This window comes from Danio rerio, chromosome 7 (assembly GCF_052040795.2).
Source record: "Danio rerio strain M-AB ecotype USA chromosome 7, GRCz13ab, whole genome shotgun sequence".
In the NCBI taxonomy this organism is placed as follows: domain Eukaryota; kingdom Metazoa; phylum Chordata; class Actinopteri; order Cypriniformes; family Danionidae; genus Danio; species Danio rerio.
In genome coordinates this window covers 26056004-26071096 of record NC_141027.1, presented here as the reverse complement: position 1 = coordinate 26071096, position 15093 = coordinate 26056004, and the positions used below count along the sequence as shown (strand labels likewise).

The 15093-nt window shown below is 33.0% G+C and overlaps 1 protein-coding gene across 2 annotated transcripts in view; it reads right to left on the bottom strand.

Annotated features, from left to right (window-relative positions):
• Positions 1-90: 90 nt before the first annotated feature.
• Positions 91-15093, bottom strand: part of arrb2b (arrestin, beta 2b) — an 82036-nt gene continuing 67033 nt past the window's right edge. Inside the window, 5 exon segments of one of the 2 annotated variants that reach the window (NM_201124.1) lie at positions 91-1448; positions 1534-1588; positions 3525-3601; positions 5054-5137; positions 5330-5467. In NM_201124.1, the coding sequence (NP_957418.1) occupies positions 1355-1448; positions 1534-1588; positions 3525-3601; positions 5054-5137; positions 5330-5467 (448 nt within the window). In that variant the 3' untranslated portion in view covers positions 91-1354. 2 annotated transcript variants of the gene reach the window in all.

Sequence of the window (15093 nt, the reverse complement as noted above, 5' to 3'; positions counted from 1 at the left end):
ACACAGTCGAAATAAAGACACACTTTTTGTTCAACTCATGAGCACAAAGAAGTTAAAATCTAAAGTAAGTATGCACAACTGGCATGATTATATGGGTGCTTTAAACAAAGCAATCCTTTATTTTCAAGATAGCTTTTTGTCCTTCAACGGGAGCTCCACTTTGTTCACTGCAAAATGTTACTTCCTTGTACACATTGTAACATAAGTACATTTGCCATTGTTCAGTAGTAAACTATGCAGAATGTCATAGGAAAGGGCTGATCCTGGGAGAACGAGATTAAAAAGTCAAAAAAGTCCTGGAAATCATGCTTGTATAAATGCGATTTTTTTTTAAAATACCATCATCAAAATATTTCTGGCAGTCCAATGATTACATCGACAGCTTCTGTGAAACAACTGAAACGTGGAATGAGCATGTGACTTCTAACCCAGCTGAGCTTAACTTACAAGCAACATTGTAAAATCATCACATTTTGGCAAATAAAGTTTGGCAGGCACAAAGAATGAGGAATTACGATGTGTGTGTGTGTGTGTGTGTGTGTGCGGCACATACAGAGCCTGTCCCTGTCCTCTTCTTGTATCTACAAGCTAATTTCACACTGAAGACTTGTAGCAGTGTTTACATATCCTACAACTTCGACATGTGGAATAGAGGCTAAAATGTACAATAAGAAACCAGACGCTTGTGTCCCGATGCGCTACTCTTCCACTAAAAAAATGCCACAACCTTATTTATCAGAGTAATGCGTGCACTATGAGTGCACAGAAAAGTGTTACTACGCGTTTTTCTGTATGATATGTATACGCTTTACATAACTATAACATAAAAAGCTACCGAGCAGGTATGGAGGGATTAGATTACAGTTCTAGCAAAAGTGGAATCAAATTAACACCAAACTCAAGTTCCCTATGGTGTCTGTGAACAGTGTTTGTACTGTACAATGAAATAACATAGAACATATACCGTAATTACATAGCTAATAATGCCCACTCGATATATAAGTGGGAATATGATGACAGGAAAACCAAAAGGAAAACGAATAAAATCCCCTGAATCAATGGACCCCTTTGTCCAACGACAAAAACATCAGTTTCCTTCTCCCTCAAACTCTCTATCGGACAAACAAGCACCCCAGTGAAGCGGTTCGCATGACCAGAGAAACAGAGGTCGATTAAAAGCACCGAGTGGATGCTAAAAACGCTGTGAAAGGGAACCAAAAAACAAAAGGAGGGAGGGAGGACAGAAAGAAAGTATCAGTAAGAGCTCCACTCTATCAGATGGGCGCAGTGGAGCAGAGGTATGAGTACTGGCAGGTTGGCACCCCTGACGGCCGTCCATACAGCCTCCGGCCCGTTAGCAGAAGTGGTCGTCCTCTTCGTCTTTCATTCCCTTCAGCCTGAGCCGTGCAAAGTCCTCAAACACAAAGTCATCATCCTGCGAGAAGTTACTGGAGACAGAGAGAAACGCCAGTGAAAAACAAACGTAGATGGAAAGAATTTGATACAGTGAATGAGAAATCACAGCCAACTCACTTTGTTTCAAACTCGATGAGGTTTGCATCCACTGGGACGTCGGTCTCTGGCACAGCTGTGGAGGACAGCGGCAAGTTCTGTTAAAACTATATTATCTATACTCTATATTATATCTATATCAATCTATATTATCAAAACTCATACATAATATAAAAAAGTGACGTGAATCAAAGTTGTCATGTTCACAGGTAAAATGAGCTGATTTTGTTTGATTTGATTTTGAGTTTTTCTTTTTATTATTTATAACAGTTTAAGTACAAATACAGAACAAAACATTTATACAATCTAAAAAAATACAGAAAAATTAAATACGTAATTTAAAAAAACAAAACAAAAAACAAAGTAATAATAAGAAGTGAATAAATAATCAATAAATAAAACGTAGCACCAGTCCATTCAAATATGCACCATACAAAGTAAATAATATACACCATTGAGTTTTACTTGATCAAACTCAAAACATTGAAAAGAAAGGAGTGAAATTGTCCATGAATCATAAGCGCCCAACTTTTAACTCTTAAAAAGGTAAGGAAGAGGCCCCAGATTTTTTCAATCTTTTCAGAAGCATCTGCCCTAGCAAAACAAATTCTTTCAAGCTTTAGAGCAGCAACAATTTCGGTCAAAAGTAGGTGGTAAAGGGGACTTGGGTTGGGCGATGTCGACCATTTTGGCATCGTACGATGTCTAATGTGAAACATCGCGATGGACGATGGCATCGTCATCATGTGAAAGGAGGGATCTGGGAGTGAGAAGGGTGCGCAACTTATTTGAGGACCAAGAGGGAGACGCGTGACTTTTCCGCGATTTTCTGTTATTCTGTTCCTAAAGTATATGTAAGCTTATTTTAAATGTGTTTTTTAATTCCGTTTTTTAGAGCAACAGTATCTCCAGCAGAAAAGGACCCTCCACATGAAAAGCTACTGGTGTCGAGCCACGAAAACTAATCACTTATCTAACATCCAAGCATACTACAGACCTAAACAGTGCAGTGCCTTTACTTTACATCTACAGAAAAAGCAAGATATCCAAAAAGATGTCTTTTCAAGTTGTAAATAAATCTGATTTTGAAACTAATGAAGATAGCAGAGGTCAATGATTTATATTAATTATTTAGCCTGACATATTTACTGTTTTAAAACATTTTAAATATTTTTCAAAATAAAATTTAATGCTTTCAATTGGAAAAAAACTTGCTGTTTTTTTTACACAGACATTAAAAAAGAACATATCTTAGAGCAGTGATCACAATACTGTGAAACCGTGATATATTCATTCAAGGTTATCGTTTTGTCAGAAACTTACACCAGCACATGTCTTTGTGTCACAATACAAAATGGAGGTTTTAAATATGAATGTGACTTTCTGCTCATTAGCTTTTTTCTATTTCAAATCGTGTCCTCAAAAGCAGCTTTTTTCTTTTTCAACTAGACAGAAATATTTATCAGTTTGTGTTTCTCAATTCAGTTTTATTGTCTGCAATGCTAATGTCAAATAGACAAACTGACCAACACTAATGAAAACCATGCTATCATTTTTATTTTACTAACTTACTGCATGATGAAGGTGACCCCGCAAACCAGAAGAAGAATAAAAAAACACTATATACTGTAGTGGACAATAAGGAAAAAGATTTTAATATTCCACCAAATAGTATAATAAATGGACAGCCTTATATAGTAATAATATTGCTGTGGAAAAAAATTAATTGCGATACTATGGTATATCAATATCTTCCCCCGTCCTCAGTGCAAATGGCATTGGGCAGTTGGGACAGACAGGTTAATAAGTGAATAAGAGTTATTCTCTTCCACCCCCAATAACACTGCTGAGGTGTTTCCCTTAAGCATAAAAGTTTCTGTTGGTTGCTTAAATGTAAATGTGCACAGATACTTAGTCACATGAATTGCAAATACATGAATTGAGCTTGTTTTAATCAAAACACGCATGCCAAGAGTAAACATACTATATAATGTTTAAAGTTGAGGCGTTACCTGACTGCGGTCTAGAGTTGGGCTGCTCGGAGGGCTTGGGGTGCATCAAGACAAAAGGCAGCTCCACCGACACATCCCTGAAATAAGACAAAGTTTGTTGTTTGTACTTATTGTTTATTTACATTTTTTTACATTCTTAGTATTTATATGTGTATGTACATGTGCATTTATATACAGTTGAAGTCAGAATTATTATACGCCCTAAATTATTACCCCCCCCCCCCCTAGTTTATTTTATTTTTTCCCCCAATTTCTGTTTAACAGAGACTATTACGGAACATAATAGTTTTAATAACTCATTTCTAATAACTGGTTTATTTTATCTTTGCCATGATGACAGTAAATAATATTTGACTAGATATTTAAGGCTTAAATATAAATAAAAAATAAATAAAGGCTTAAAGAGGTTAATTAGGTTAACTAGGCAGGTTAGGGTAATTAGGAAAGTTATTGTATAACGATGTTTTTTTCTGTAGACAGTTGAAAAAAAATTAGCTTATAGGGGCTAATAATTTTGTCCTTAAAATGTTGTTTAAAAAATTAATAACTGCTTTTCTTCTCGCCAAAATAAAACAAATAAGACTTTCTCTAGAAGAAAAAATATTATCAGACATACTGTGAAAATGTCCTTGCTCTGTTAAACATAATTTGGGACATATTTAAAAAAAGTAGAAAAAAAAAAATCAAAAGAGGGCTAATAATTCTGACTTCAACTGTTTATGTATATGCATACACTGTAAAACAATTTTGCAGCCTTCATTTTTTTAGTCGAATGAACTTTTCTAGTCATCTCAACATATTTGTTGTCTTGACTTTGTGTCATTACATTTTTTACAATGTATTTATGTGTGTGGGTATGTGTATGCATATGTGTTTCTATTATACTTTCATACCACCATGAGACAAATAAAGGTATGCATAAACGAATCAATCAATCAATCAATCAATCAATCAATCAATCAATCAATCAATCAATCATGTTCAGTATTATGATATTGTGCACAAATATTAAAGGGATGGTTCACCCAAAAATACACATTTCATAATTTACTCATCCTCAACTTGCAAGCCTGTTTGAGTTAAAAATTTTTTTTTATATATATATATATATATTTTTTTTTTTTTTCTTTTTTTCTTAAAAAATGTTGGAAACCTGTTTCTTTTGCTATTTTTGTCAGTCTTGCTGCTTCTCGATTCTAAGATCACATTTGCACATATATTTTTATATCTTTTTTTAAGAAAACTACAATTTAAAAATTATTTCCAACCGACCAAAGTAGCTAGTAGGAAAGGCTGTCTAACCCACCACAGCTGAAATTTACCCGTATTTAGTGGGTTGGCGGCTGTGTTAATGTCAAGCCTTGTTTACAAGTTTCCAACATTGTTCAAAACATTAATTTTGTGTTCACCAGAAAAAAAAAATATTTTGGAAAAATATACTAGAAAGCAAGTAAATATTTAATTTTTAGTTTTATGTGAACTATCCCCTTAAGTCTAAATGAAGTACTGAAGCCAAAGCACACACTCACCCTCCACGGGACACCACAAGTTTGACTTTAACTCTGTAGGACACCAAGATCCCCAGCACCTCCTTATTGGACACATCCTTCACTCTAAAAGCACAGCAAAAAACACAGTGAGCACAGAAATGGCTAAAACCCTGCTAGAGGCTTTATATGAGCACATGGGTTGGGTTAACTTTACAAGCACCAAAACCTCAAGATGTTCTAATGCTGTAATGTTCTTCTTTTCTGGCAGCACGCAACAACGAGCATGTGACGCGGTGTCAGCTGAAGGCCACTTACATGGTACTGGAGGCCAAGTTGGTGTCTTCATGTTTGAGCTGTCCATCCAGAGCCAGACCCCTCTTCTCTCGGTTATTGCTTAGTGTGGGGGTGAGTGTGTACACCTTACAGAACGTGGAGCTCGAAGACACCTGGTCACTGCAGATGCACAAACAAAACACAGTCAGTCTTTGTTCCTAAAACATATTGGAGAAAGAAAAAACCTATATTGTGAAGTCTGATCAATCTTTAGTGCTAGAAATCTGTTTAATTCACATGAAAAAAAAAACATTGGCGAAATGTGTGTTGGGGTGAAAGGAAGTAGAATTAATTTATGAATGTTAATCTGGTGTTGTTGTTGTTTTGTAAAACTATTAAAAATCATCTGATGCATCGCATGCTCGAGTCACATACACTGTGCAGATGAAAATGCAGCATGCGTCAAACATCTTTCCAGGTTTGTAATTAAAAGGGTTCATAAATATGCTGTCTACGTAACAGAATTATTTCAAGACTAAAGTTTCTTTGTAGTTTTATACCAAAAATATATAAGCTTTATGGTTTAATGTCTGGAGGCAAAAGAAGAAAGAATAAACAACCATAAACACTAGTTTGACATTTTTACTGGTGTTAAAAACAAACAAACAAATAATATTACAGTATCAATTTCTTTAAATTTAATATTTTTTTCAATTAGTCATATTAATTGTATTTTATTATTAATACACCAAGTGTTCTGGTGATTTTAGTGCAAACAGCTTTTCTTTTATTATTATTATTATTATTATTATTATTATTAATAATAATTATAATAATAATAATAATAATAATAATAATAATAGCAAAACAAGAATAATAATTAGAATAAAATGCATTTGTAAATACAAAATTAATTACTGGATAACAAAAGAAACCCAAATGAAAAACATTAACTTGGCAACTAACTGAAAATGTAATAAGTTAGGCATATGTTAAATAAAAAATTAAATAAAGTAAAAAATAAATAAAGCAATCTAAAAGCAAGAAAAAAAGCACATAAAACGTGAAGTATATAGGCATGGGATGATAACTGGTTTACCGCGGTTTGGAAAAGTCAAGGTTTTAAAACCGCTATAATGTTCTGTTATACCGTTCCCAAGTTATATGTAAGGTTACTGTGTTGTGTTTTTGAAACTAATAAAGAGTGCAGAAGTCAATGATTTATTTGAACTTTTTAGCCTGACATGTTTACTGTTCCAAAATATTGTTTCTTAAAATAAAATAAATTGTGTTCGATGAGGGAAAAAGTTTTTTGTTTTGTTTTACCCAGACGTTTAAAAAGAGCTTATTTTAGAGCAGTCAGCACAATACCGTGATATTTTTATCCAAGGTTATTATGCCATCATAAACTTAGAGCGGCCCATGCCTAAAAGTTTACCATTCCATTTTAAATATGAATAAATATGATAATACTACAAATTTTTACAATAACACTGATAGTGAGATGGCAGAAAAAAATAAGGCAAACTCTAATTCTGGAATTAATGCCATAATCAGTTTATTTCATTCCCATTATTTGCAAATCTTATTCCAGTTGGATTCAGCAAATTTCAGTTACAGGCTGCAGGCAAGTAGTTTTCAAAACTAGACCCAGACAACCTCTAGGGGGTGCTGTAAGGTCTGTAAAACAGTTTGGGAGGAAATAAAATATGTTTAAAGCTAAAATAATAAAACAAAAATAGACATCATTCCTATTTCATTCTGACAATGATCAGAAATCAATTGGCTATTTGAAATGGTATCTTACTGACAGTAAAACAAAAATCTTAAAATGCTCACTTCTTGGAGGAAATTGGTATATTTGGAGAGTTGTGACATTAAACCGTTTTAAAATGCCTACTCTAAATGATGTTAATTGCACTGAACTCTTTTAAAAAGACATGCACATACAAATGCTTGGACATAATGTAATCAGAGATGGAGCAGAACAGCAGCAGGATGACAGGTAAGAACTGACCTTGACTTTGCACTAAATTTAACAATACAAAGTATTGATACTACTGTCAAATTCACAGTTCACAGTAACACTGGACCAGGTTCTGCACAGTTTAGCCACTCAACCGGCTACCCAAGGTCTTCAGAGTCACTGATCATGTAAGAAAGCGAAACATTTTTTGACTTCTGCCTTGAAAGGATGCATTATGAGTGAATGCTAATGTTACTTCCAGACTCCTTCCTTTTTTATTTTCTGATCAATTTACATTTTTTTAAAATGCACTACAGAATGTTACGTTTTCAAACACATGCACAAATTGCCAGCATTCTATCAGTGCTGCACGAGCTTGTTTTTTTGGCGTCAACTGCTAAACACTCTTGGCTTGTTAGTCAGGGTTCAAAGTGCATAAATTAATTGTTTACATATTGCTACAGCTAGAATTTTGCCCTTTAGGATACAAAGATTTTACTCTGCATGTTAATCAACCTGCGTTCTGTTAGCTAATTATAGGTGCATCTATTTATGTGTTCTCAAGTTTATTCATCACATTTTGTATGTATAGATCATGAATGGCAATCAATTTAACTTAAACACCCTTAGGATTGATGTGAGCTACATTTTTTTATTTTGCCAGGTATAAAATTGATTTTTTTACAGCATAATACTCACTACTCGAGTTTTTTTTTATATAGAAGAGCTAATTTTTACTCACACTTTGAGTAATGTTTAGTACATACTTTTAATTGTATTACATATTTTGGGAAGTAATGGTACTTCTACTTTAGTTTTTTTATTTCAGTACTATTTTCAGAGCTGCTTATAATGCATAAAATGTGCATTATGTATTATAGCAATGCTGTAGTCTTGTAGATTACCAGTAAGATGTCACACAGTGATGTGTTGATATTCTACTGGTCACACATTTATGTGAAATAAATTTGCAAGTTAGGGTTTAACACTAAAACACAAAACTTGAAACCACATTTGTATTCATATGAAAAGTGTAATTGCACTTTAAAACTCCCTTTTCTCATAATAAATCAATACTGTCAGCTTCCTGCTTTTTTCCCCTGCACAGTAGTGACCTGTGTATATTTTCATTTTAAAGCTAAAATAAAAACTGGTTAAAATAAAAGCCAAACACAGCTAGTTGCCAAGTTTTTAATTACTGACAGTCTAATAAAAATAAAGTTAAATAGTAATTAAAAAGCAAAACAAAATCAAACAAAAAAGATTTTTGTAAATAAACACTTTATACAGTACATCATACCCCTGTGTTGACTGAAGAGTAACATTTAATGACACCTAATTTAGCTGGTTAATGTCAGACAAAAAAGACTGTGTGTCAATCCACAACAATACCATACAACCTTTTGAATAAGTGAAGTTTCTTTGTGGTTTGACACCAAAATATAAGCTCTACGGTTTAATGTCTAAGTGAAGAAATTACAACCAATAAAAAAAAAAAAAAAAAATTATATATATATAATAATGCAATCTCAATTTCTTTAGATTTAATAATTATAACTATAAGACAAAGTAATTGTATTTTTATTATTAATATATCAAAAGTGTTGTATTGATTTTGCTGATTTGTTTAATTAAACTATAATAATAATAATAATAATAATATTAATAGAAAAATAAATTAAAAAGCTTCGTCCCCTACTTTGCTGGTTTGATGATAAAATTTAAGTTTCTTGGCATTCGCTTGAGGAAAATTGGATGAATGATTTTTTGTTTGCTAATATACCTAAAAATAAGTGCAAGCTCAGTTTTGGCCCCTTAATATCACAGGCTATCTCAGAGAGCTGTAGTGCAGCAGAAAATATCTAATATTCATTTAAACTGGCATCCTTGCTCTCCTATCTTTAATAACTACGGTTTATTAATAAATATCCAATGGTATGTAAAAATATGACAATGGTATGACAAATTTATTCACTTTTTGGATAGTTTAATGGGTGAAAAGGGTCTCTATTCCTTTGAAGAACTTTCTGTTAAGTTTAATCTGCAAAGCTCCTCCTTTTTCATTCACTTACAGCTGAGGGCAGCCATGAAAGCCTTTGGGTCCCGTGGACGGCTCCTCTTAAAGAACACCCCTAGTTAAAACTATTGCACGACTCAGGGAGCAAAGGGATTGGTTTCTAAAATATATACATGTTTATTTTTTAGGAACATTGTACATCCATTTGTCATTAGACTCTCTTCTTGGAGAGCAGATATTTAAGAACTTTCTACCAGTTTTGATTAGGATGACGTCTGGGCAATGGTAATGCTTACATCCAGGAACCCCAATCTTCAACAGAATCATTTAAACTTCATCCATAGGACTTATATTACTCCATGCAAACTTTATAGCATGAAGCTTAAACCTGTTCCTAAATGCACTCTCTGTCCTACAAGTGAAACTGGTACATTTTTTCACATGATTTGGGACTGTCCTGAGCTTGTTTTTTATTTTTTTGGAATACAGAAAGCAAAATTTGTCTTCAATACTAAACATTTCAGTCCCTCTTGCCCCCTCTATTTTAAAAGATTTTTCTGATATCCAGCTTAACAAAATTCAGAAGCGAGTGTTTTTAGCTGGCTTGACAGCAGCCAAGAAAATAGTTGCAACCTGTGGAAGCCTCCACATTCTCCTAATCACCATCATTTGGTTCTAACTTTTTTTGATATTGTGTATTTTGAAATGTCCACTGCTCACATCCAATGTGCAAGAGAGGACACCGTCAGACTTTGGGCACAAACCTTGGAAAAACTTAAAGGTTTACTAATTTGAATCAAGGAGACATCAAAAGCAAAAACGTCTGGTTCCAGACCCTATACATTCAAAAATAAATAAATAAATAAATTTAAAAAAATGTAAATTTTCCCGCTTTATTATTTTAATTTTTTTTTCTTTATAGTAATTGTTTAAGTTTTTTTTATTTGGGCTTTAAATAACTTCTTCATTGTTGTAGACCTCTTTTTTGAATATCTTATTCTATTTGTCTATTACCATTCTCTTATTTATTTATTTATTTATTTTTAACTGGCTTCATTTCATCCTTACTTAACCATAAATACAGATTTGGTTTATTGCCTTTTTGGTTTAGAAATTTGTTTTATGTATATGTATGTGTGTGTATGTGTATATATTTATTTATTATTTGTTTTAGTATGTCTTTGTCAATTATTCTTCAGTTTTTCCTTTTTATTCTCATTATTTTTGGCATTACTCAATATTATTACCTGTATATTGGTTATTACATGTATATCTATGCCGACAGCTAAGTGTTGATCATCTACTGCATGTTTTTCCTGTGTTCAAATAATACAAAACAAAAGAAAAATTTGATAGAAAAAAAGCAAAACAAAAGAAAAATTTGATGGGAAAAAAAGCAAAACAAAATCAAACCCCAAAATATGTTTGTAAATAAACACTATATACAGTACAGTACACCTATGAGTTGACCTGATTTAGATGATCAATGTATTGTAGACAAGAAATGCTGCATGTCAATGCACAGCAATACCATAACAACCTTTTGTATGTGGGATCACCAAGCAGCACTCTGGCTGAGTTTGAGAAGGTAAAACATAAAATGTGGTTCATGAGAACATAAATAATGCTTCAGGATGAAAGATCAGGAGAACATATGGTGAAGACAGAATAAGCAGAAAGAGAAAAACGCCAGGATTATTCAGTATGCTACTCATTCATGGTTTGTTTGTCCTGACAGGAAGTTGAAAAAGATAAATAAAGGGAAAACACAGGGGAAATTCAAGCTGGAAGCTACAAAAAGGAAACTAGCGATTGGTCCCAACTGACTTGACAGCTCCAGACAACTATGCTTCTTGTTTTTTTGGAGGGGTAAAAGTAAACCAACACTGCTTCATCTCACACAGAGGATGGAGAAAAGGGTCCAAAAGCTTTCATCGACAACCAGGGGTGAGCTCAGGGTCACAGGAGCCACAACAAACACTTAAGTGTGAGACTCACCGTGATGACTGTCGGCCCACAGACTTGCTGTAGGTGTCGTGAGAGTAAAGAACCACATCTGTAACCTGTAGCACTGGGAGAGAAAGTCTTTGTCGTCCTAATGGCACTGAAAAACTATTGACTATGAGGCCAGCGGTGGGACTTTCAGCAGCGGGGCAAAGGGGTTAAGCCATTCTGTGTCATGTCAAATGAGGGGTGCTGCTGTAAAAGACTGCATGACGACTACAGACTGAGAAGGTCACAGACTGGTCAAGGATATAGTGACTATTGGGTATGACAGGGAACGAGCGACAAAGCTGTACAGACAAGCTTGAATTGGAGTTTATTTGGGACGGTTGGATGCACGAGCATGGCTTTAGCAAAAACAAAGTTTGATTCAAAGAGTGCCAATCAGTGTTGGGTACTAATAGCATCCTTTAAACTGCATTTACATTACTTTTCTAATTACAATTTCTAAAAATTGTTTTAATTACTCTGAGTTTAATTAATTGACTGAAATACTATTTAAAATCTCTATTTGGTAACACTTTATTTTGATAGTCCACTTGAGTGTTTGTAGACTGTCTACTTATTATCTGTTGATACTGCTCCTTCAACAGGCAAGTACATGTCAGCTTACACTAGCCCTAAACCCAAACCTAACCCCAACCTGACAGTCTCCTGTCATCTGTAATTCACTGAGAATTAGTTGGCATGTAGATGCAATGTAAATTAATTTTAACAAACGGACCATCAAAATAAAGTGTGGCCCTCTATTTATCTAAATGGAAATTAAACTTTTAAATCTGAGTCAAACTTTGCCTAAAATTTTCAAGAAATAAAAAAGGAAATTTGAATTTGCAAGCTTTTTAATAACAATATTACATTTATTTAAGTAACATTTAGGATTACTCTGCAAAAGTAAATCTAATTTAAATGACACCATATTTCATTACACCGACTAATTTTTGACTTTGTTTCTTAAGTATTTGCAATTGTCTTGATAAATGTCTTTCTGAAGATTAAACAACATAAATATTCTGCAAAATAAGTTTGTATAAATTTTATTTAGACAGCAAAGTACAGTATAAGTAACAAATTAAATGATGTAAAATGAACAGTAATTTACTCAGTGGATAAGTCATTTAATTACAGTAGCATGTTACTTTGTAACTCATTTCACCAACACTGCTGCCAGTGTGGCACTGGTACCTATACAATTGTTATGTATTTTAAACAAATCAGAAAGCAGATTTTGGCGTTTCAGCAAGCCTGAGCCATTAACTGCAATCGCAGGTGTAAGAGGTAAAACATTGGACATTTACTTCTTTTTATGAAAATAAAAAAATCATTAGGCTACATTTTAAAGTAGTAACCTGTTATAAAGATAACTGCGATTCTTCATTGTCTTCCAACATATTTTGGCTTTATTTAAAGGTATTTGTTTAGATACCCTTTTAAAAATGTCTATTTGACACCAGTGTAAAAAAAACAATTGATAGCCAAGCCTGCTAAATAGGCAAGGATACATCTGAAGCACGTGTACTAATAAAGCACTACAAATTTACTTTGTTGACACGCTACTTGACACTAACAGAGGCAAGAAGCAAAACAGACCAAATAAGAAGAGAAGACAGGTAAAAATCAAAAGTTGGATTCTTTAAAATTCCCCTATTATGCTTTTTCTCTGACATTACCTTTCATGTGGAGTGTAATGTACATGTTCGAGGATGTAAAATATACAAATATCTAAACTTTTCACTGACTAAAATGCTGAATTTCCATGACCTATAATGACCATGGAAAACAGTCTGCTGTTGTGCTTTGCATAACTCTAAAATGCTTTTAGATTGAATATCATTTTGCAGGACTTTAGTCACTACGAGAGCAACAATGAATAATTTACCTCAGGTTTTGAAAATAATCGGATATACTTAATGTATGCATGGCTGCGAAGCACATATTTGATAGCTCGATAGTAACTTTAAGTTTGTTTGTTTTCTGAAATCTACTTTTTAACACCCATTCTTTGAAGTGGGCATTTTGAAGCCAAAACCCCTAAAATGGATTTTAACCTGACATGTTAGCCTAACAACAAGGCATAAAAAATATCCATAATATTCCATGACTAAGACAAAAAAAAATCTATTCCCTGACTTTTATTGGCTGAAATAGTCCTTTTAAAAATCCAGGATATTCCACCAGTTTCAAATATCAAAGTGCACAATATATGTTATTGTCTCCCAAAAGAAACTGAACTGCCTGAAATGAGTTGTTTGTTATTTCAGTCTTGCATGCTGCACAAACCTACATTGGTTTGAAACAAATCTGCATGAAGCCAATATTCTTCACTTTAGCTTGCGGACATCCTCTACAGCAGTGGTTCCCAACCTTTTTCTTAGGGGCCCCCCCCATGAACATATACAAACATTGGAGCACCCCCACCATATAAATACACACGCACGCACACACATATGTACTGTATATATATATATATATATATATATATATATATATATATATATATATATATATATATATATATATATATATACATACATACAGTATGTGTGTGTTTGTGTAATATTAATATATAATATGTATACAAAATATAAAATAATCAGTTTTAACTTGTCTTGGCCTTCAATAAAACCAAAATTTAGGTAGGCTTTGACATACTGTCTAATCTTTTTCTTCACCTCTAAAGAATCATTGCATTCACGTTTCTCTGCCATTTTTGTTTTGATTTTGCCTTTACGAGAAGTTGGACAACCACATTGCGCAAGTGAGCAAAATTTAAATAATTATTTAAAGTTATTTATTTTAATTATTTTTACTATTATGTTGGAATTTTAAGCATGTGTTTTGATTTTTTTTTTTTTTGGTACTAAAAAATACATATATAATAGTAGGGCTGCTCGATATTGGGAAAAATCATAATCACAATTATTTTGGTCATAATTGTAATCACGATTATTCAAAACGAGTATCAGAAAAAATACAATAAAATTATTAGCGCTCCTGAGAATTTTTTTTTTATAAATATTTCCCAAATTATGTTTAACAGAACAAGGAATTTTAACAGTATTTCCTCTAATATTTTTCTTCTAGGCTTATTTGTTTTATTTTAGCTAGAATAAAAGCAAGTTTAAATATTTTGAAAGCTATTTTAAGGTCAATATTATTAGCCCCCTTAAGCAATAAATATTTTTGATGACTTGCCTAATTACCCTAATTAAGCCTTTGAACTGCACTTTAATCTGAATGGTTGTATTTTGAAAAATATCTAGTAAAATATTATGTGCTGTCATCACAGCAAAGATAAAATAAATCAGTAATTAGAAATGATATATCAAAACTTTTATGTTCAGAAAAAAAAAAAACTTCTTTCTATGAAACAGAAATTGGGCAGGAAAAGTTAATATTCAGTTAATATTCAGGCTAATAATTCTGACTTCAAGTGTTTACATACAGTTATTTTCCAGCCTGCAAAGGAAAGAGAAATAAATACAATTAAATAAAAATATTAAACAAACTGCTTTAAGCATCTTCACTGTAAGAAAAACACTTTAGCTACAAAAATCCTTCAGAGAAACATTTTCTCGTTATGTTTGATTAATGATAAAACAGGCGGCAGCAGGAATATTTCGCGCTGTCTCTTTAATGGTTTCTCTTTCACGTCTTTTGATTCTCAACTTGTTTGTTTATTACACAAATGGGGGCTAATATAAATAATCACGAAACACCGCGTTTTGACACCTATTTGACCATTAAAGCGCTCACGTTAATGACTTTAGATGTCTGCGCTCCTCTGCTCGTCTCAGCGTGCAAATGAGAGCGAATGCT